General features: G+C 41.4%; 1 protein-coding gene across 4 annotated transcripts in view; it reads left to right on the top strand.

The window, feature by feature from the left end:
- UNKL (unk like zinc finger) overlaps window positions 1-24,369 on the top strand; it is a 154,178-nt gene that overhangs the window by 62,940 nt on the left and 66,869 nt on the right. For 3 of the 4 annotated variants that reach the window (XM_033963272.1, XM_033963271.1, XM_033963270.1), the window contains exon 9: window positions 7,851-8,039. The exons of the other annotated variant lie outside the window; for it this stretch is intronic. In XM_033963272.1, coding sequence (XP_033819163.1) covers window positions 7,851-8,039 — 189 coding nt within the window. The remainder of the gene's footprint in view (window positions 1-7,850; window positions 8,040-24,369) is intronic. 4 annotated transcript variants of the gene reach the window in all.

Here is a 24,369-nt window from a genome sequence, read left to right as displayed (position 1 = left end):
CATCTGTGACCTCAAGGACAGGTTCTGTTTTAAATTGGGTAAGACTGCTACAGAAACGTATTAAATGTTGAAAGTGGCTTATGGGGAATATGCCATGAGTCGTGGAAGGTGTTTTGAAAGGTATTTACGCTCCAAAAGTGGTCGTGAATCAGTGAAAGATAATTCATGACCTGGAAGACCATCAATGTTGACTGATGATCATCATGTTGATTCTTGTGCGCACTGATTGGTGATTAACTGTTGAAGAATGCAACATCTCCATTGGTTCATGCCACAATATTCTAGTAGAGAAGTTGGGGATGTCTCGCGTTGCAGCAAAGTTTGTTCCACGGTTGACGACCGACAAACAGAAGAACAACCGCAAAAAACGCAATGACGGTTCTTCCCTAGCCACCTTACTTTCCTGACTTCTTGTTTCCTAAGCTTAAATCCATGCTGAAAGGAAAGCAATTCAACACCATTGAAGACATAAATCAAAATTTGATGCAACAACTTTTGGCGAGTCCTGAAGATGTGTTTAAGGACTGTTTCCAGAAGTGGAAACTACATTGGGGAAAAGTGTATATGTAGGGAAGAAGAGTACACTTCCCCCTGAATCCACGGTTTCAGCATCCGCAGATTCGGTTATTCGCGGTTTTAAAACAAAAAACTCCATTTTAATTTTTCGGGCTATTTTAAGCCCTGTAAGCCCCCCCTTAAGCCTTACCTGGTGGTCTAGCGGGTTTTTGGGGCAGGAGCGATCTTCCCACGCTCTTGCCCGTGCAGATCGCTCACAGGAAATGGCTTGAGAGACTACGGGAGCTCAAGACAGCCATTTCCTGTGAGCGATCTGCATGGGGCAGGAGCACGGGAAGATCGTTCTTGCCCCGAAAACCCGCTAGACCACCAGGTAAGGCTTAAAGGGGGGCTTACAGGGCTTAAAATAGCCGGGGGGAATTAGGGGCAGAACCGGCCCGAATATTATTCGCGTTTTTTAATATTCGCAGACCGGCTCTGTCCCTAACCCCCATGGATACAGAGGGAGAAGTATACTTTCACGGGGACCCAGTGGACTAAGTTGTAAGATTGTTTAATAAATTTTTATAAAATCAGTTCTGGAACTTTTTGAACAGATCTTGTATGAGCCCCGAAATTTGCTTTTACAAACATTGGAATAGACCAGCTTTAGAGCACTCTGTTTTGCTTTTCCTTTATTCAAGCATGGCTTAATTTACAGAGGAATCTTTAGTTATTCTGTGCACCTGTCCTCTTATGTAACCGATGCAAGTGGGATTGCCAGTTTGCAGTAAGCATATCGCTGTGACATACAGCAGCTTAAAACTTGCTGCGATGATGCCCTTTTCATTTTTCACATTCATAATTTTATAAATAGGGATGCATCCACACTTTTTTTTTTTTCTGTTGTGCTTTTTGCAGGACAATAGCACAAAGAAGGGGATGAACAGAGCTCTTCTCTTTTTGGCTACTCCCTTTCAAAGTTTAATTGGCTTTTAAAGGAATGCTCAGGCTGCTTTGAGTTATTAGGAAGTTCTCTTAGGATCGACTTTAAGATAAAAGTAACATCTGCAGAATGCTGTGCTGAGATCTCTTGAAATGAGTTGATTGCATGTGGCCAGGACAAATTCTCTACTAACATGTTAACAGCAGCGTACAGAGAAGTATCTAATTTGTTTCCTCAGAGTCCAATTCCTTTTTTCCTTAGCTGGTTTTCTTCCTGTTAACAAGTCTTATTGCTACTGATCCTTTTCCATCTACCTGGTACATTTTAATTGATCAACTTTTGAGGAACAAAGGGCTGTGCTGCTGTTTTTTGGTTTTGTGTTTTTTTCACTATGGTGAAACCCCACACTGTTTTAAACTTTTTTAACCACTTCTGCCGTATTCAGATTTATTTTGCGATAAATGGCTTTCAAGAGCTGTCACCTCATGAGTGAAGAAAGGCGGTAAGATTTTGGGGCTCATTTTCAAAGCACTTGAACACACAAACTACCATGGTACTTTGTATGTCTACAAGTGCTTTGAAAATGAGCCCCGTTGTCTCTGCACATTTACGGCCTCTTTTAAAAAGCCGCGCTAGTGGCTGCTCTGCGCTAAAGGCCCCAAAGCCCATAGAGAATTAAAGAGCTTCGGGGCTGTTTCTGTGCGGCTTTGTAAAAGAGGCCATTAGTTTCAGTTTCTTAAGTTAAAAATAGGATATTTTGCGTGTGCCGAAGGAGCAAGATACAGACCTGTGTAATTCCCCTTTAGAGGTTTTAGAATTTACAGTATCCTTGGGGAAGGAAGATTTGTACATCTTTCTGACTTTGCTTCTAGGAAAAGGTAGAAATGAATGAGGTTCTTTTCTGTATTATGACCTTTTTTTAGATTATTCTGAATTTCTGCCTCAGTAGTGTGGGTTTAGCACCTATATAGAAAGAACTCTTAGAGCTTATAATAAACATCCTTTAATCTAAAAGTGTTAACTGCTTGCAGAGTATTAGAAGAGGTGATCCAGCCACTAGGACTTATACAGTGTTCCCCCGCGAATCGTGGATTCATTAATTTGCGGTATTCTCCGACCGCCTCTTCCTGTACTAAATTCAGGCTACACCAATCAGGAGCTGCATGTCAAAACAGCTCCTAATTGGTGTAGCCTGACTTTAGTAACAGGAAAAGGCAGTGGGAGCATACTGTGAGTGATTTTGCACCCGCCAGCGCCCCAACTGCCCACTCCTGCCTCGGCGCCCCAGCTGCCCTCTCCTACCTTTTAACCATATTCGTGGTTTTTCAAAATTCGTGGAGGTTCCTGGAATAGAACCCCCGCAAATTTCGGGGAAGTACTGTACAGGGAAAAAAAAATAGGCCATATAAAGGGGGGGAGGAGGAGAAAAACCCTCCATAAATATCAACTGGGTTGACGGACTTACCAGGAGGTGCTGTGTATCCTGAAATAGAGACTACTTCAGCCGGTGGTGGGTGGAACGCTGTCCATGTGATGCCAGTGTTCAGCCTGGATATTCAGTGCTGGGCCCGTTGTTTTTTTTTTTTTTTAGGTATGACAACTTAACCGTTAAGGGCTTAGTGGTTAAATATAGGCCTGCTATTTATTTTGCCTATTTTAACCACTAAACATAGCTGGTGGTTTAACATAACATGGTTAGATGGTGAATATTTGTGCTGAGCTCGCTATCTCCCACGGTTATGTGCCGATATGCTATTTAGCTGGCCAGGAGCCATTTCTGGCTGGGTTTTGTTATCGGGAGGTATAACTTTAAGCTTTGGACTGACTAAAGCGGTATATAAGAATAAAGTTATTATTATTATTATAAAGCAGGCTTTAAATTAAACTAACTTAGCTTTGTATACCAGGTCTTCAACCAAGATGGAGCTCAACTCGGTTAACAGAAACTAAAAGAAATATGGAAAAAAAAAAAAAAAGAACAGTCAAGAAATATTAATGTGACTGATTTCCAAAGTGTTTAGCAAATAAAATAGTTTTTAAAGATTTCTTGGAGCCTAAGACACCTCTTGCTTCTCCTTCCTATAATACATTACCATAAGGGCAGGTCTATAACTGGACTCCTGCCTTGTGTGTATAAGTTCACTATGGGCCAGATTCTCTGAAGGGCGCCTAACCTAATTGGCCAAATACCCTTAACAGGCTCAATAATTGATTAAAAATAATTATTTGGACGATAGGTGCCTATCTGATTCTATAAAAGACTGGACTTAGGCGCCGCTAAGCAAGATTTTCCCAAAATTTGTGCACATGAAATGTAGGCCTTTAAAACCCTGGCCTACATTTGAGGCGACTGAGTTTTTACATAGGTGCCGCGATTCTGTTACCAGCGCCTCAGTGTGATTTTCACATAGTTGCCGCCATTTGTTTAGACTCCGTTTATAAAGTCGGCCCCTGTGTGCTGTGTTCTCTTATAGAGCAGCACATAGTGCCCCCTTAATGTATAACTGCAAAGGGGCATGCGTGCGGGAGGAGCACGGGAGGGGAACAGGTATGACTCGAACTTATGCAGACTCAGAATGATCCAGAACACCGCTGTCCGCCTCATATTCGGCCTGAAAAAATGGGAACACTTCACCTCTTTTTACCACAAACTCCACTGGCTACCATTAGAATCCAGAGTCCTATTCAAATTCGCCTGCTTTTGTTACAAAACAGTATTTGGTTTATCCCCAAGCTACATCATCCCTCGCTTCTTCCTGAATCACAGCAACAAGAACTCCCGCAGAATTCAACTTTTCGCCTTCCCCTCCCTAAAACTATGTCACTCCAAAAAATTCCTCGACAAAACCTTCGCCTTCCAGGCTGCCAAGCTAAACCCATGGCTAGCCCAAATGGTCCTCAAGGCCCCCAACTACCTCGGCTTTGGAAAATTACTCAAAACCCACCTCTTCCACGGCCAGGACCCTTAATGCCCCTTCTTAACTAACCAAAACCTCTCCCCCCCCTACTGTACTACCCCCCCCGACCTACTCTTCCCTACTTCTTCCAACCTCATCTACTTCGTTGTCCGCAACTTTGATCAATTGGTATTGAACCGCTTGTAACTCTGTTTAATTGATGTGAACCGCCTAGGTATGGGTATGGCGGTATACAAAAATAAAGTTGTTATTATTATTATAATTTTATAGAAAACTGCAATTTAGTATGCTTGCAACTGACCCGGTGTAAATGGTTTCACCTGAATTTAGGCATGCTAATTTGGATTTATTCTAGTACCCGATAATGGCATCTTGGCACACAGAAACCATTACAGTAAAATCTTGGTTTGCAAGCATAATTCGTTTTGAAAACATGCTTTTAATCCAAAACACTTGTATATCAAAGTGAATTTCCCATAAGACATAATGGTAACTCAGACGATTCATTCCACAACCCAAAAACCTTAATAGAAAATACTGTACTATAGTACATTTTAAACAGTCACTACATTTTAAACAGTCACTCCCACGTCAGAGAGAGAACCATCGGCTCAGTTGTAATGCGCGTATACGGTGCATACTTGTATTGCAAGACCTCGCAGTGTCTTCCGCTCAGTTGTGATGATGTGCCACGCATATATGTGCTCGTATTGGAAGATATTGCTCGTTTTATCAAGTTAAAATTTAATAAAACTTAATTTAATAAAAATTTAATAAAAAATTGTGCTCATTTTGCAAAACACTCACACACTAAGTTACTCGCAATCCAAAGTTTTACTGTATAGAAATGGCATTTAACAAATGGATCAGCACCCATAACTGGAGAAGCCAAGTTTAAGAACTGCCCCCCCCCCCCAATGTTATCACTGAAGTTCAAGCTTAGGGTTGGGGGGGGGGTTAAATGAACCCCTTCAAGGTCTGAAGCAGTTCTTTAGCAACAAACTTACTAAGACTTTTTTTTCTTGTTCTGTATCTATGGGGGAAGAAATGTTTTTAGTAAAATCAGTCCAATGGGATGCCACTGCACATCGCTGTCAAAAGCAGCCTCCCTTTCTGTAGCATGCTGTGACATTGCTCCCTTGATGGATGAAGCAAAGAGGAAGTTGTCACTTTGCTTCACATATCACTGTGGCCTGGGTCCCCACCACTCGCTTTCCTGAACCTCCACCCCAGTCTTCAGCTGCTCTGTTTTGATCTACATGGCCATCCACCAGGTACCTGATCGGCTTGGTGCATCTCCCAGACATTGCGTTACCACCTGTTCCTCCTCACCTTGCTCTCCATGGCTGCTTCTGCAAACTGGTGAAACACTGTTTTCCCAGCTCCCCACCCGGCAATTCAACTGTGTAACTTAGAACCACATGCCTAAGTGACTTTGGTCGGGTCTTGGTTTCAGTCATGCGATTCTTATAGTAGTAGAATCTCATGGTAGGAAAACAGTTGTTTCGCTGGTAGTGTGCCTCTCCCCTCCCCTCCACCCCAATATGTAGGGAGATGCGACATATGAAACCATAGATGCCAAGGTGTGCAGGTTCCAGGCAGCATGGTGACCTGGCATCTGGGATTCATTGAACCCTGAGTTAGAAATTTGCTTTCTACTGATGCATACCTGGCTGCCTCATATGGTCTTCTCACTTGTGCCATGAGAGTAAACAATTGCTCACAGAACTTTTGTGCAGGGACTTGAAATACTTCTGGGAGAAGATATAGGTTTTCTTGGCCTGCATTAAGCGTCGGTAATGAAGAAAACACATTTTAGGTCTCTCTTGAGGTTCTGATGTCGTATTGAAACAGCTAACTCCGAAGTCATTTGAAAAAAAAAAAATCAAAGTGTTTTCCCGTTGGCATTGTTAAACCTTCTTCCAGATACATAACGTCAACATTGTGAATCTTTTCTGTATTGTGTTCATTATCTCTCTTAAGTGACCTGAATATCTGGCTTTTTCTCTCTTGCATAAGGAGAAAAGGGAATTGTCGGTCTCTTTTCTTTGAGGTTCAGAGTTTTATTTTAAATGTCTTTTAAGCAAGGAGACTAAGAAATAAGTCTGTAGTTTTCTATATCTGGTCCTCTTGACCCATAAGCAGATCTGGTTGTTGATATAATCAGAACTTCTCCAGTAACCTGAAGTTTCTTATTCCAAGCTGTCTTCGCAAACCAGAGCTGTTTTTGGAAACTGAGGAACAGAAGGCCATGGCCCTTAAGGAGGAGAAAACTACAGTATCGCCCTGGGACAGTGGTTCTCGGTTCTTGTCCTCGTGAGCCACCGACTTAGGCTTCAAGAAGTGCTTGCAGAAGATATCACTCATGGATAAATTTATTTTTGAGCCTAGAACTTCCAGCTCGGTCAAACCAAAGGATTGGATTGAGTCTTCCTTCCCAGCTACCAAGAATTCTGTTTTCATCTATGTTGATCTATTTCCAACTCAGCCATAATCCTTAGCCAAGCGTCGTGCACCAGGACACTTTTTTTTTTTTTCTTTTATCTTGCAAAATTAGAGGTGGGTAAACCAAACTAAAACCTGGAGATGTCCTCTACAGAAGATTTGTTTTTCGTTTTTTTGTTCTGACTGTTCCCCTTTTTATTATTAAGGGGTTGAGAAATGTCTATATGGGGCAGTAACGTTATAAATCTTTTATCAGAATGGGATAAAACTTTGGAGAGGGGGCAGATGGTGAAAAGATGCAGAATTTTTTTTAAAAAAAAGGGCTAGACTGAACCCGGAATTCCAGAAAAATAAGTGTCCCCTTCCTTCCCAAAGGAATGTCAGTACATTTCAGTGTGAGGAGTTCCAGCTTCTGTTGGATAAAATCTTTTATATACAATGAAACTGCCTCTCCCAATCCTCTGGACTGCCTAGTTCCCACTTGCCAAGATTACTCCACCATCTCCCAAACCAAAACCTACCCTCACAATTGCTCCACTGCCCATCAAACCGCTCCAATCCACAAAAACTCTGCTCTTGCAACTGGCCCAAATACACGCACGCAGAGGCAATCCCCTCCCCCCAAAAAACAAACAAACCTATAACAAACCCTATATATATGCATCTGAAAATGGAGAAAATTCACTCTTGTTTTTTCCATTTAGGCAGATTTTTTTCATGTCAGCAGAGTACCAAAATGTAGCACAACCAAAGCTTATTAGGAACAATCCTGTACCCTCTTTTGGAGGGGGTATAATTAATGTTATAAGCTAGCCACACAAAGCTAAGCTGTGGGCTACAAAGAAAGAAATAAAATGACTTGTCCTCCTAGAAATTAGTATATTTAACTTTTACTTCTTTGTATTTTTTTTTTTTTTTTGCATACGAGAAGATGATTTCCTAGATTAAACAGCTCTGTGAATTTGTTTCTTTCCACTATACTTTTTTTTTTAAATTATTAGGCAGATCCATTATTTGTTTTCTGTATTCGTATTCTTCTTCTGCAGATTTCTTGCTGTAGTAGTCCAACCCTAACCTCAAGCTCAGGTAGCAGTAGCTCCTTGTCGCCTGTTGGACCCATAGGCAGGCCAAAATCATTAGCAAATGGTGGTTTGTGTTCTGAGCTCACTACATCAGGTGTTTCTTCACCAACTTCTAACTATCCGAAAGCTCCGGGTTTTGAACGAGAAGATCAGGTATGTCAAAAGTGGCTATTGAAGTGTAAATAAAACTCTATAAACTACAAGGGTCATTTCATAAATAATGCACACATTATGTTTTTTATTTACATGTTTATTTATTTATTTATTTTTTTCAAGTATTTCTTTACAATCCTTCAATATAATCTCCCTGCTTTGCAATGACTGAGTCCCAACGTCTGGGAAGCTTCATTATTCCATCCAAGACAATGTTTTAGTTCAGTTGCCGAATGGCTCGGGTACCGGCAGAAGAAAGCTCTTCCAGAGATGCAAAACGATGTCCACGCATAGGTTGTTTCAACTTTGGAAAAAGGTCAGGCATTCTTGAATCACATTGTTGCTATTGATGAAATGTGGGTCAGAGACTTTGAGCCGGAGCTGAAATCACAGTCCGAGTGGAGAGCTCCATCTTCCCCATGACCAAAAAAATTTTGACGAGCTCAATCAAAAGTCAAACAAATGATGATTTTTGCTTATGATCATGAAGGCATCATCACAGACAAAGTTCCATGTGGAAGAAGTGTCGCAGCAGTGTATTATCGTGATTTTTTGCAAAAAAATGCGCAAAAAAAATGCACAAAACCCAACCTTAGTTGCTCTTGGCTTGGCCACTCATTCTTCATGACAACGTTCGCCCACACATAGGGAATGTCGTCCTTGAAAAAGTACGCAAATACGGCTGAGAGGTGTTAGTTACCTCAAGCTCCCTAAAGTCCAGTCCACCAGACTTCTACCTTTTTCCAAAGTTGAAACAACCTATGCGTGGACATCGTTTTGCATCTCTGGAAAAGCTTTCTTCCACTGGTACCCGAGCCATTCGACAACTGAACTAAAACAGTGTCTTGGATGGAATAATGAAGCTTCCCAGACGTTGGTGACTCGGTCATTGCAAAGCAAGGAGACTATATTGAAGGATTGTAAAGAAATACTTAAAAAAAAAATGTAAATTTAAAAAAATAGTGTACATTATTTATGAATTGACCCTCGTAAAAAGGGGGAAAGGAAGAGAAACACTTTTTTTGTAGTGGTTTGATTTTATTTATTTTTTTCCATTTTCTACTATGTATGACTACATTCTCATGACTTTTTTAACAGCTGGTGGGAGGGCATTTGAAATGTCAAAACGCCCTTTTTTGGCATTTAACAGCAGAAGCCTTGCTGCTGCGCATTGAGATAGATGAGAAGCAATTGAAAACTTGCAGAAGCCATGTTTTGTTTTGTTTGTTTTTTAACCTGTTGCTGAATTATTATTATTTTTTTTTTTGTAGCAGGAAGTTACATCTGGGATTTCTTGTTTAAATGATCACTATTTGATTAATTTAAAGGCACATTGTGAAGGTTGGAAAATGGAATTTGAAAATCTCTGCATGATGTATCTTATTTACCAGGCATAGTTGACGTCAACTCTTTAGCTTTGCTTTATATTTCTTTTAGCCTTCTTGAGTTTGACATTTTTATTTAAAGAATTCTGTTGGTTGACATTTTTACTTGTTAATATTGGGGAAAGTAGAACATGGCTTTTTTGTAGAAGCTGCATCCTTTCAACTTGACCATTAAGCCAACCTTGTTGTTCATTGTATAAATATGTCATGCATGTTAAACCATAACAACATAAGGAGTGCAAGTCCCATCTAGTCAAGATTTTTTTGTTGGCATTTACTCATTCTTTTATTTGATTGTCTTGAATTTGGATGATGTTCCTGTATTTATCCTCCTTTTCTGTACAGAGAAGTTGGACCCAAGGGGTGGTGTGCAGGGCAAGGGATAGAGATACTGGATAGGAGGGTAGTTGAGAGGAGAAAGGGAGAGATGATAGACCCTGGGATGGTGGGGAAGGAGGGAGAGATGCTGGATGAAAGGATAGTTGAGAAAAGGAGAGCTGGTGGATCTGGGGATGGTGGAATCCATCGCTGCAGCCGCTCTTTCAATTTTTGGGCCGCTGGCAGCGTGAGTGAAATAAACATGCTGGCTTCTGCGGTTGGAAGCTTTCCCTCTGCTACTGCTTCCTGGCCCTGCTTAGGCACAAAGCAGTAGCATAGGGAAAGCTTCACTCGCGCTGCTGATGGCCCTAAGAGCGCAAGAGTACTGCCTTATCGGAACCCATGGAGAAGAGGAATGCAGGGGGGTCATTAGAGAAATGCTGGACTGCGGGAATGGAGACAAAAATAAGGAAAGATGCCAGACCTCCAGGGGAGGGGAAGAGAAAGGGAAGGGGAGGACAGAGATTGAAGATGGATGGTGAGCATGGAGAAAGAAGAAAACATCAAATGGGCAGGAGCCCCTGGCAAGCGAGTTAACAGAAGACAAACAGAAACCAGAGCCTGGGACCAACATAATTTGAATAATGACCAGACAGCAAAAGGTAGAAAGATATTTTAATTATTTATTTTGTGATTAGAATATATAAGAACTGAAATGTTTATCCTGCCAGTGCTGGTGTTAGACAAGGGTAGGACCCAGAGCAGATATTTGGGAGGGGATCTCAAAGCCCTCTACTAGCCCGTGCCATCTTCAGCTTCCAGCAGGTTTAGGGCATTCTCTAGCCAGGTGACCAGTTGCTCCAGTTGCATGCCTTGGCCTAACACCATTCCTGGCATGTGTGATCTTTATATTTTGCACAGTATAGGAAAAAAATGAATCTCTTTATTTCTTTTGTGTTGTACTATATGGAAGGTGTGACTTCTTGGGATTTTGGTTTATTTTGTTTTATCATTTTTGGTCAATTATTATGTATTTGGCATTTGTATTCTTCGTTCGTAACCAAAGTATTCTGTAAGGTGAATTTTCTATGTAGCATTCAGTTTTCCTGATAGTGGAGGGGAGATGGGTTTTGTTGATCCTTTTTCTGTACTTGTGATTTATAAAATGACAGTTGTACAGCATATTGTTCCTTTTTATACTTAAATAAAATGATTTCAATATAAAATAGCTATTCAAGACTTATGTTGATGGTATCAGACAGAGTCTGTGGGGACAGGGACAGGGTTGGGATGGGGACAGTCTGTGGGGACGGGGGACAATTTCTTTTCCCTGCGTCATTCTCTAGTCAGACTTATCTAGTGATTCCAGAATGAGACTTGGAATGCAGTGAAGAGAGGCAATTGGAACAACAGAATGAGTTTTGGAACAGACGGAGAGAAAAACATAGAAACATGAAGGCAGATAAAGGCCAAATGGCCCATCCAGTCTGCCCATCCACAGCATCCACTATCTCCTCCTCTCCCTAAGAGATTCCACATGCCTGTCCCACGCTTTCTTGAACTCAGAAACACTTTGGGCTACTTTTACAAAGCCGCGCTAGCGGTTTTAACGCACGCATCGGATTAGCGCGCGCTAGCCGGAAATCTACCGCCTGCTCAAAAGGAGGCGGTAGTGGCTAGCGCGTGTGGCAATTTAGCGCATGCTATTCCGTGCCTTAAGGCCCTAGCGCGGCTTTGTAAAAGGAGCCCTTTGTGTCCACCACCTTTACTGATGGCAGAGTGCCAGGTTGAGGCTTGGAATGCCCAGAGAGGCAGCTGGATCACTACACTGAGGCTTGGCACACTCTTTGGTTGAATAATGAATACCACCTAAACCACAAGAGGGTGTTGTTTGTAGTTGGGAGGAAGCAGAGGGGCTGTGAGCAAGTAAATAATATGTTGACTTCTGCAGATATAGGTGAGGATGGAATGGATCTTAGTGGGTACAGATGGGGTATGAGTTAGATCAGGGATCTCAAAGTCCCTCCTTGAGGGCTGCAATCCAGTCGGGTTTTCAGGATTTCCCCAATGAATATGCATGAGATCTATGTGCATGCACTGCTTTCAATGCATATTCATTGGGAAAATCCTGAAAACCCTTCTAGATTGCGGCCCTCAAGGAGGGACTTTGAGATCCCTGAGTTAGATTAAATTGGAGATGAGTGAGATTTCTGTCCCTGTTCAACTCTCTAATTCAGGCCATTAATTAGGGGGAGAAGTAAAAATAAAACCTAGAAGCTGGTAAATAAAAGAAAATAAAGCATAATATTGAATATAGGGAGATTTCACAAATCAAATTCCAGTTTACAAATCAACTCTACGGGTAGCTCCAATCTTATGACATCAAGGAAACAATTTTAAGCTATTCAGGATTTAAAAAAACAACAAAAAACCATATATTTAACAGCTTAACGCATTTCCAGTTTTGGTTTCCTTGTAATTGATCCCCCCCGAGGTCAGCACCTGTTGCTTTAAAGAAATCAGACACCCTACTTTCAACAGAGAAACAAGCTAATGTTACTGATGCAGTGTCTGCTGGAAAGTTACCACAAGTTACATAAGAACATAAGGGATGCCCTATTGGGTCAGACCAAGGATCCATTTAGCCCAGTCACAAGTAACTGGTAGGTCTCGGCTCTTAACTAATGAGAGCATTTGGACTAGAGAAGATGGAAGAAGTTACCACAGGATTGTAGTCCAAATCTCTGGTGATGCCAGAATGAGACTTGGAGTACACTGAATGAGGGAGAGGCAGTTTGGAGCAATGCCCAGATAGCTAGAACCAGGGCTTTGGAATCAGCGTCATGGAGTCGGAAGCAATTTTTGGGTTTCTGGAGCTTGAGTCGGTGAAAATGTGCTGACTCCAACTCTGACTCCTAATAGAGTTAAATTGTATGTCATGCAGAGATTTTAATGCTTAATTTTCTTATTTCACAGATATTTGATTAACCCATGGGGTTTTTTTTTCAGGATATGTTTTACTTTTAGAATATATTTTGATATCATGTTCTTTGATTACACAATGTAATAATATTTTATTTTATATTAGTGACAGAGGCACCCAGAGAATGACATGGGGACAAAATTTGTCTGATCCCATGTAGGAATGCCCCACAAAGGAAACACACACACACGCAATCTTAGAATCGGGAGGAGGCGCTAGTAAGGGCTATCTCTGAGTCCTTATTTATTATGCTTCTAAGCTAATGACATCATAGTAACTCCCTCGTTTACATATCTCATGATTGGTGGGTACAAAGGTACATGGGTTTACATTGGTGGATACAAAGATAGGTACATGCTTTTTACCTTGTGCTTTTACCTGTGATCATCCTCCAACTCAGCACTTAGACAAGGGCCTGATTAACACGTGGACAGGGCCTGAGTCTTTGCACATGTGCAATGCCTGTCAGCTGATGTCCTTACCAAATAAGGACAGCTCAAATAAGATAAGCATGTGACAGTCCAAAGGTTATAATGCATGCTCCTTAGCCTTAAGCTGTAGGCAAAGTCTGATTGTTGCCCATATAAGGGATGCTTATACAAGATAAGGAATAAGGGTAAATGTGTGTCAGGTTAATATGTAACTAATAAAGTGAATTTGAATAATAAACAATATTAATCAATCATTAAAAATGATTTTAAGAGTGCTCAGTGTGATATCTTATTCATAACCAGCAGGTTATTGGAATAAAGATGTGTAATCATTGCATCATCGCACTCACCTCCCTACCAGCCCTAAACATCTTGCAGAAAATAAGCTGTTCAAACAGGTTTATGATAAACGATGTATAAAGATGAGTACTTAGCTGAATTCACAAGATGTTGATAAGTCCACCACTCATGAATGAGATTGCTCAAAAAGAGACGTCTTTGAAGGCTGATCAGAGATGAAAACTAATTAATTGCAATGAATTGTTCCAAGTTGTTACTTCATGTTGTTACCGCTGGTTAGGAAATAATGTCAAATAAAGTGAGTCTCCACAACAACCACAAAAATGAAAAATAAATGTGTAACTAAAATGTCTATATCTAAAAACTGAAGTAAAGTGTCCAATATCTCCTTATTTCCTTATTATGTGACAAATGCAGTCTTGTGACAAGGTGCTAGTATTTTTCCTTTACTTAGAATGGCTGCATGGCAAGAAGGGAAAGGGAATGGGGATAATTCATAATTCTTTCTCAGGGGCTCATAATTCTTTCACGGGGGCGGTGAAATCAGTGTGCCGATTTTTCCCTGTTTCAGAATGATAGAATGGCGTCCCAACAATCCCATTCGCACAAGCCTCAAGTAGTTCATAGTTTATTTAAATTTTGATTACATGGTTATCCAAAGGTACAAAGTGTTGTACAAAGTAATTAAAAATAGCTGGGAGATGAACATTTTTAAATTATTAGACATACACCAACTAAACAAACATACTTATGACCTGAAAACAGTGGGGATAAAAAGGGAAGAATTACAATTTCTTAGAAAGAATACATAAAAGGAAAATACAATGTTGAAATTATTTTATTAAAGTATAAAAAGAAACAATATTCTGTACATAAATCACAAATACAGAACAAGGGTCAACAAAACCCCTGTCTAATAAATGACCATGCAACAGGGATGCTTTAAGAATTTTATGGATGTTTGGGAGCCTTTGGCTAAATACTGTAAAGAGGAATAATTAATTCAATTTTATAGACAAGTAAACATACACATCCTGGGGGTGGGCAGGAGGGGAAGGGAATAGAATTGGAATTGATTCAAATAATTTATGAATAGTTTCATGAAGGTTTTATTATATTTGTTTATTATTTGGGAGGGTGGGGGAAATTTCATTGTGTAGAAATATTTGTAAGTTTTGTTGCACTTCTTATGTTCATAGTCTAAAGCACGCGAGGACAAAGGCGCGCTAACAACCGAGCGCGGACAACTGAGCGCAGAACTTCATCGCGCCGAAGAAAAACTGTATTTTAAAGGGCTCCGACGGGGGGTGTTGGTGGGGAACCCCCCTACTTTACTTAATAGAGATTGCGCTGGCGTTATGGGGGGTTTGGGGAGTTGTAACCCTCCTCATTATACTGGAAACTTAACTTTTTCCCTGTTTTTTAGGGAAAAAGTTAAGTTTTCAGTATATAGCCCCCCTCCCAACATGGCAGTGTGAGGCAGCGCGATCCCTATTAAGTAGAGTGGGGGGGTTCCCCCCCCACACCCCCTGTCAGAGCCCTTTAAAATACGGGTTTTCTTCGGCACGATTAAGCCCTGCGCTCGGTTGTCGGCGCGCCTTTGTCCTCGCGCGCTTTTGATCCGTCACCGCTTGTTATGTAAGGTTCAAAATGTGAATCATTTATTGCGCATTTGTGGTCTGAAAAATCAATGAAGAAGTTTTAAAAAAAACAAACAAAACCCCTGTCTTCCCTCCTCTCCCCCCTCACAAATATCCCCTTCACTATCAAGACACCTGAACAAGTCAAATTGCTACAAAATGCTGGATAGAAAAATCATGCTGACAGAATACCTTGGTCACATACACAAATACCAAATGCATAATAGTTGACCAAAAATGATAAACACAAACCAAAATCCCAAGAAGTCACACCTTGCATGTAGTACGACACCTATATAGATATAAAGTATAAATAAAGGAGTCGGAGTCCAAAGGTTTTATGTACCAACTCCACAGCCATGGCTGGAACACCAGACTGAGGCTTCGAACATGGTTGACTAATGAATACCACCCAAAAAATCTAAGAGAGGCTGTTGGGGTAGGAAGGAAACTGAGGGCTAGGGTGAGTAAACAATTGTGTCGACTCTTGTGAGGATAAAGGAGGTTAATTGTGAGGATGGGATGGATCTTAGTGGGTGTGGATATAGGTTAGATTCCAGTAGCGATGGGTGAAATTTCTGTTGCCGTGTAACTCTATAGTTTGGACACAGATGGAACGTACACAGCAGTGTAGCGCAGTGGTTAAAGCATCTCCACAGCGTTGAGACTTTACATTAATTATCTAATCCACATGCCTGCATTTAGGACCAAATAGGGACTCCTGAAGAAGACTATATTGTCGAAACACGGACCATGTTGGATCCATATGTTTCCCAGAGGTTCAGGCCCTAGACATTTTTATGTGGATTATTTATTTGTTTGAATAAAGCCTTCATCTTGGACATCGACTTTCCACAATTTCTGTGTTTCTGCAGTGCTTAAAGCTACAGCCTCGGCACCCTGAGGTTGTGGTTTCAAACCCACACTGCTCCTTGTGACCGTGGGCAAATCACTTAAGTACCTGAATAAATTCACGTAAAACCATTCTGAGCTCCTCTGGGAGAATGGTATAGAAAATTGAATGAATAAATGAACATTCATTCATCTTCCGTTCAGAACCCACATCTCTGTCCATTACCCGTCCCCATGTATACACTATACAAAAAGCTCAAGGATATTTGGATGTCTTCTCTACCCTGGCACCTATCTCTTGAGCATCTGACTCGCCACTGCTCAAGATTGCATGCAGGGAGTGGCTAGAAAGGGTCCCAGTGGATAGAAACTTTACTGACGGCATAGAGACGAGAGAGACAGAAAAATCAGAAAACAAGACAGCATGTGAACATCTTAAAGAAGCACAAGGATTTAAAAAGCAGTAGAAATATAAAATTCTCACTCAGAAACGCTATGTGACTGTGCGGGTGCGGGCATCCCTCCTGCTTTATCCAGTATTTGGCTTTTTCTGTAATTCGCTTTAGTCCGTAATTCACTTCATTCTGCAATTCGCCTTATTGTCCAGCTCTATTCTATATTTCGCAGAGTGTCCAACTTTATTCCTTGGAATGTAATTCGCTGATTGTCCAACCTTCTTTGATGTGAACTGCCTAGAAGTCATTCGACTATGGCGGCATAGAAGAATAAAGTTATTATTATAATATTTTGGATCGCGGTGAGGGGAGCACTGATGACAGGAGAGAGTCAGCATCCCTCCTGCCATATTTTGGATCTAGGTGGGGCGAGTGCCGATGGCAGGAGGGAGTGTGCATCCCATCTGCCATTTTTTGGGGGTTCAAGGAGGGGGGAAGGTGGGGAGGCTTTTTTTAAAATTTTTATTGGCCAGCTATTTTGTGGATGTAATACATGCAAAATATCTGACCCATTTAAAAAAGAAAAAAAGCCGGAAGAAGCCCTGAGAGCAGTGACAGGAGGCTCCTCACTGAGTGATATGAGTCGGGAAGTTTGCATGCAAAAAAGATAGTGAAAATCTGTTTAAAAATCGGTCAGAGAATCGGCCAAAAGTGATTGATTCACTATCTTTAGTGAATCTGGGCCAGAGTTTGTCCCCATCCTTGCTTCGTCCTTGTGAGTTCTGTCCCACGGACTCTGTTCTCATTTACACAAGCCTCGAACACTTATGATTTTATATTTAAATCTTTTTATTGAAGTATAAAAAGGGACAGTATTCTGTACAACTGTTTATAAATAACAAATAGAGCCTTCAGCTTAGATCTGGTTTTGGTACAACCTTCCCAAAGATTTGGTCTTCTTGTGGGTTTTTTTATACATCATCTGGGAAGGTAATTGGATTGTCTTTCAGACATGGATGTAGAAGAGAACCTAAACTGTGTATTGTATGAACAGAGAAACAAGTGTCTATTAAATGCTGTAAATGTTCCTTGATGCCAGTTAGAGAATGACACGGGGACAAATTTTCCCCCCTCCCCGTGGGAACTCATTTTTCCGTCCCCGCCCCAGTAAGCTCTTTTTCTGCCCCATTCCTGCAAACTCTGTCCTCACCTGCACAAGCCTCAAACACTTTAAAATCATAAGTTTTTGAGGCTTGTGTGGTTAAGATAGAGCTTACAGGAATGGGGCAGGGACAAGGACAGCGACAAAACTCATGGGGACGGAGACAAAGTTGTTCCCTTGTCATTCCCTAATTCTAACAATGATAGATGAAACTTTGGATCTTTTCCAGATAAGCCCCGCCACTAATGGAAAAAGTGGACGTGCCGAAAGTTAAGCCCCGCCACCTTTTTGCCAGCGCACGCAACCTTAACCAGTGAAGTTCTCAGCACAACGGCCCCACAACGTGGCGCGATGTGTATAAAGTAAAGTGGGGGGGTTCCCCCCCACACCCCCCCGTCGGAGCACCCTAAAAAGATTATAAAAAAGAGGATATGAAACTTAACATTATAAAAAAATAGGATAAACTGTCGACCATTTTTTTAAGGGCTCCGACGGGGGGGGGCGTGGGGGGGAACCTCCCCACTTTACTTTCTACAGATCGCGCCTCTTTTTTATAATTTTTTTTGGGTGGCGGGGGTTAACTTTTTGGCGGGGCTTATCTGGAAAAGATCCGAAACTTTTTCAGTAATAGTAAGATGCTTGAGCAGTTGGTTGCAGGGAGTTGCAGATGGTAGGAGTCTGATCAGCAGATAAGACTTGTTGACGCATTAAAAGCAGACAAGACACAAATGATGTCAGTTAACAGTGGTTTATTTAAATCCAAAAGCAGCAGCTTCAGTTGGTTTTGGGTTTTGTTTTGTTTTTTTTTTTTAAATCATTGAATTCAGTTTCCAGTTGTCTAAGATTATGTTAAGTTTTTACGTATCGATAGTAGTCTCAAGTTTTTAGAGAATGACACGGGGACAAGGTTTGCCCTCACCCCGTCCCATCCTCTCAGGCTCTGTACCCGCCCTGCAATTAACTGCGGGTATCTGTCCCCGTGTCATTCTCTGCTATGTAGTACTTTATTTTTCTCTCCTAACTGATGCCAAATAAGCGAATGCAGTTTAAGATTGTTGCGATTATACATCAGGCGTTGTATCCTGCTTCCCCAAAGATCTTACAAGAATTCTTTTGAGATCTATAAACTGAGAAGAGAGCTTAGAGATGTAAATGGGATGAAATTAAGTTTGGAAGGTAGAATGTCGACTATGCACGCTAGGATCGGAGCATCAATGATATCTATGGCTGGCGTAAAACTATGGAATGCTTTGCCTGGTATCCTGCGGTTTTGTGTAGGGAAGATGAATTTTAAGAAAATGCTGAAAACTCAATTATTTGCCAATGCCTTCTTATGCTAAGGTATATTTCAGTTGATAATTGCCTTTTAGAATTTTTTGACAGCAATGTATGTATGATTTAAAGCTTGCTTGTATTTCTGAATTGATTGAATTTGTGCTCTATCCCTGTTTATAACAGGGACGATTAATGATGTTGTTTAGACATGCCCATATGTGATAATCGCAGGGAAACAAGATTTTATGTATGTGATATGGAAACCGCATAGTTTTATGCGGTATATAGATTTTTAAATAAATAAAATAAAGTATATAGCAAGATGGAAAGGTGAGGAAAAGGGAACTAATACCAAAGTACTGTGACTTCAGACTGTACTAGTCTTCTCCCCTTTCAACTTTTTTTACTTTGTGAAGATAAACTGCGTTGTGGTAGCTGTTCTTTAAATCAAGTTTGAATAACCTAAATTGAAATATTAAAGAGAGGGAGGGGAAAATCACTACTAAGAAAAAGCTTTGTACAAAAAATCCACTTTTGTAAAACCAACAGAAATAACCCAGCAATGTAACCAGCAATATAAAATATATAACAAAAGTCTCTTGTTTAAAAATAAATAAAACCGGGCAGAGCGTTCTGGGGGTGCCGAAAACTAGGCGTCCCACTGGTACCTAAGTTAATTGAGAAACTGGTGAAAAACGGTAAAATAAAAGGCGCTGGGATTGTGCCTACATAGGTGCTTAACCCCCCTCTTTGGGCATGGCTAATGCTGGCAGTTGTGTTCGGCGCGATTCATGACATAGATAAGCGTCAGAAATGTAGGCCCGGAAAACCCTGGCCTACATTTCCAGTGCCTATCTTTCGAAGAGGCACGATTCTCTATAGCAGTGGTTCCCAACCCTGTCCTGGAGGAACACCAGGCCAATTGGGTTTTCAGGCTAGCCCTAATGAATATGCATGAAGCAAATTTGCATGCCTATCACTTCCATCATATGCAAATCTCTCTCATGCATATTCATTAGGGCTAGCCTGAAAACCCGATTGGCCTGGTGTTCCTCCAGGACAGGGTTGGGAATCACTGCTCTATAGGGCACCATTGCGTGATTGACACGCGATCTGCGGCCGCTTTTTAGGTGGCCACCAATATCGGTGCCCTAAAGAGAATCCGAGCTTCAGTGTAAAAGCTAGAAAATTGCTTCAGTTTTTAATGAGCCCTTCCAAGAAGAACGTAGACTTGCTTATCCTTCTGGAGATTAAAAGCCTTCCGAGTTGAACGTAATGAAGGTAATAAACCAAATTCCGCGCGCTGATGCAAAGTCTGAGATTTCTGCCAATAGCATTTTGCCACTAATCAAAGCAAAACAGTCTGGATAAATTTTTACTTTGATTGTTGGGTTGGGGGGGGGGGCATGGATTTGATATACTGCCTTTCTGTAGTAGAACCAAAGCGATTTACATATACTGTATCCAGGTATTTTGATTACTGCCCCTGATATTGTTTCTAGTGGAAATCTTTTTGGTACATTTTTTTCCCTAAGCAAAACATACATAGTCTTGAAAATATTAAAACTTTGTGGTGTTGCTTCCAATTAGCACAACTCTGCCTACAGCAGTGGTTCCCAAATCTCTTCTGAGAGAACACTTAACCAATCTTCAGGATATCCCCAATAAATATTCATGAAAGAGATTTTCATGCAATGACGGAGGTGTATGCAAACGTGGGTGTCTCGTGAATATTCTTGTGGATATCCTGAAAACCTGACTGGCTGGGGGTTCCCTCAGAAAAGGTTTGGAAACCAATGCCTCCTAACAGTGGAGATAAAGATTACATTGTAAAGCACACACGACGGGCAGGTTTTCAGAAATCCTAACTTTTTTTTTCTTTTCCAAGGGGTGTGTTAACCTCGACCACTACATAAAATATAGTTTGAACTCTTTGAGAAACTGCTTTAAATGCTCAGGTCAGGGAAGAAAGAGTTTTCCTCTACGTTGAGATGTTTTCCTGACCATTTTGGAAGGTTTTTTTAATTCACTTTTTTAAAATTACATCATCATACTTCTGACAAGAATAAGTGAATTAGTGCATAGTTATTACAGGTCAATTTACCCACTTCAGCAGGTGGAAGCCTGGCATCCAAAGTTAGGGTGTGAAAATCAGCACTAAAGCCCTGTGCCTAGCTGATCTAAAGGCCTACCTTAATTAAAAAGCTTAAATCGGTGCTGCTGTTTGGCATTTAGCACTTAATTTTAATTTAAGCCAATTATAAATTGGGTGAAAGATGCCTACTAGAAAAAACGGGTGTGGTTAGGGATTGGATCTTGGGCCTGTTTTGCATGTCGGCATCTAAACTGAACTCAGGCGCCAGTATTTAGACCAATAAAACCCTGGCATAAATAGGAAACGCTTAAGGTTAGAATGCTTGCCAATGCTTAAGTCCAGTTTAGGCACTGTTAGGAGTGATTCTGTAAATGGCGCCTAACTTAAGAGTGGTAGGTGATAAGGCCACGTTCCTCGGTGCCTATGCTTTCAGTGCCATTTATAGAATCGGGGTCTAAGTAACATAGTAAATGACGGCAGATAAGACCTGAACGGTCCAGCCAGTCATACCCATTAAAAAATACATGATTAAATTAACTTGTCTCTTCTTTGTTACTTTTGGGCTATAGACTGTAAAGTCTGGTATTGTCCTAGGTTCCAGGTGCTGAAGTTGCCGTCCAAGCTCACTCCAGCCTATCCAACCATCCCGTTGTTTGCTGGATATCTACCATAAAGTCTGGCTAGAAACATCCTCATGTTCCAAATTAGTGGAGTTCTCATGGATGCCCACCCCAGCCCATCCTACACCAAATCACCATATATAGGACATAGACTGTGCAAGTCTGTCCAATACCGGCCTTGGTTCTTTAATTTACATCTTTTTATAGAATAGCGTGGTCACCAAGTTTTTTCAGTGCCCATGTTTTGAGCGCTGTTTATAAAACCCAGCCCTAAGGACCCAATATTCAAAGAATTGATGCTCCTAACTCGTGAATGACACTGTGACAAAATTCATCACCGTTCCCGTCCCCGCGGATAACCGCGGGAAATAATCCCATGTCATTTTCTAGTGTCTATTTCAACCTCGGTCCTTCTGCACCAGCATTCTTCAAAGCAAAGCTTGCGGATCAGTGGCTGGGCCCATTCATACTGATTCTTATGTGAGCCAAGTTTAGGATAATGAAGCCATTGTGACATCACTGATGAGGTTGGCTCTTAGGCACTGGTGGAATGAGGCATTATGACATCACAATCTCAGCTCTGGAATGTTGCTACTCAACCTCGGTCCTTCTACACCAGCATTCTACAAAGCAAAGCTTGCGGGTCAGTGGTTGTGCCCAATTATATTCTGATTCTTCCCTCTCTCCTTAAAGAATGACATGAAGATGGTTTCCCACCGTTATCCGCGGGGACGGGAACGGTGATGAATTTTGTCACCGTGTCATTCTCTACTCCTAACTATGGGGCCCTTTTACTGCTATCATTATTATAGTTCATCCTCTGCTCTCTCTTACCATGTCTCATCTTTGTATTCTTCACTTCCTTCCTACCATTAAGACTATAGGCTGCCCAGAAGATATGACCAATGGGCGGGGTAGAAAACATTCAATAAATTTGGAACTTGAGTTGTGATGCACCCTTACCTTTCCTCCAAAGTATACATATTGAGATCTTTGTCCCCATATGCCTTATGGCGAAGACCACGGACCGTTTTAGTAGCCTTCCTCTGGACCAATTCCATCCTGTTTATATCTTTTACAAGGTGCCATCTCTAGAATTATACACAATAGTCTAACCAGAGTCTTATACAGGGGCATCAGTACCTCCTTTTTCCTACTGGCCATACCTCTCCCTGTGCTTCCTAGCATCCTTCTAGCTTTCACCGGTGCCTTTTCAACCTGTCTGGCCACTTTAAGATCATAACATACTGTCATGCCCAAATCCTGCTCCTCTTTTGTGCACAAAAGTTAGTCACCCACTAAACCATACTGTTCCCTCTGTCTTTTTCCCAGCCCAAATGCATAACCTTGCATTTCTTAGCATTGAATCTTAGCTGAAAAATTTCAGATCGTTCTTCAAGCTTCGTTAGTTCTTTCCTCATATTGTTCACACCATCAGGGGTGGCTATTCTATTGCAGATTTTGGTATCCTCCGCAAAGAGGCAAATCTTATGAGTCCTTCAGCAATATCTCTTACAGAAATGTTAAAAATGGCTGCCTTGGGTTCCGACTGCATGTTTGCGCTTGACGTTGCGTACTCCTAACCCGTTTTTGCAGGCGGTTTTGTGATGTTGGTATGTACTTCATAGACAGATGTTCCCAGAGCGTTTGTTTTTCACTCAGATGGCTATTGTGGCCTTGCTGGCAGGTTCGCCAGAGAGAGATGTAAGTGGCTCCCGGCTGGCCTTCATACCTTGGGGCAACTTTGGGAGGATATATCTGTGCGTCCCTTTCAGGAGTTGCAGGAAGAATTTGGGTTGGGAGGATAGGGATTCCTTTTTTTTATACACGTTTGCATATTTTTCTATCCAGGCAGGCTTTCTGGGACCTTTCCTTAAGGGATACTTGGTTGGAGCAGGCTTGTCTGGCTGGAGCTGGGCGAGGTGGTGTTTCACGGTTGTATAAAGCTTTGTTGAAGCGGAAGGCCCCCTTTGATCCCTATCGAGCTCATTGAGTCGTGTGATCTGTCAGGAGGGCATAGTTTGTCTCCTTGGGAAGTTATCTATCGGAGATTATTTAAACTGACCCTATCTATCAATTATGTAGAGAATAGTTACAAAATGTATTATAGGTGGTATTATACGGCTGTGCGACTTTCCTCTATTTTTCCTGGGGGAACAGATTGCTGTTGGCGTAATTGTGGAGCAAGAGGAGACTTTCTCCATATTTGGTGGTTATGTCCAGCTGTACGCTTATATTGGCAGCAGGTGGGTTGTTCTTTGGTTAAGATTCTTCATAAACCTTGCTGTGTTTTGTTGGAATGTTGTTTGCTTAATGTGGGAGTTCCTGGCTTTAGTCCCCCTGAACAGAAATTGGTGGCCTTTGTGTTCACTGCGGCCCGCCATGCGTTGGCGCACCCCTGTACTGCCCAATCTTCTCACAGTTTACTCTCGTTTGGACGACTTGCAGTTGATGTCTAAACTAACGGCCTTACGGCATAACACCCTGGTGTCCTACTCTAAAATATGGGAACTATATGTTCGATAGAGACAACACTCTACTTAAGTTTATACTGATTTTGCTTGATTGGGGGGGATATGGAGGGGCTTGTTTGGGGGGTTTGTATTTGCTTATGCTTATAATATTGCTCTGTTTTTCTTCTATGTATTATTTTGCATTGCGTTTTGTTTTCTATTTTTGGAAAATTCAATAAATACATTCAATAAATAAATACTAAGAACCGAAACTTGGCACACCACTGGTAACATCCCTTTCCTCAGACAGATCTCCATTGATCACTACCCTCTATCTCCTTCCAATCAACTGGTTTCTGACTCAGTCACTTTGAGGCCCATACTGAGGACACTTGGTTTATTTCTTAGATGTCTGTGAGGA

This window comes from Geotrypetes seraphini, chromosome 11, assembly GCF_902459505.1.
Source record: "Geotrypetes seraphini chromosome 11, aGeoSer1.1, whole genome shotgun sequence".
In the NCBI taxonomy this organism is placed as follows: Eukaryota; Metazoa; Chordata; class Amphibia; order Gymnophiona; family Dermophiidae; genus Geotrypetes; species Geotrypetes seraphini.
The sequence above is the reverse complement of the archived record's forward strand: the minus strand, read 5'-3'. Positions and strand labels throughout refer to the sequence as shown.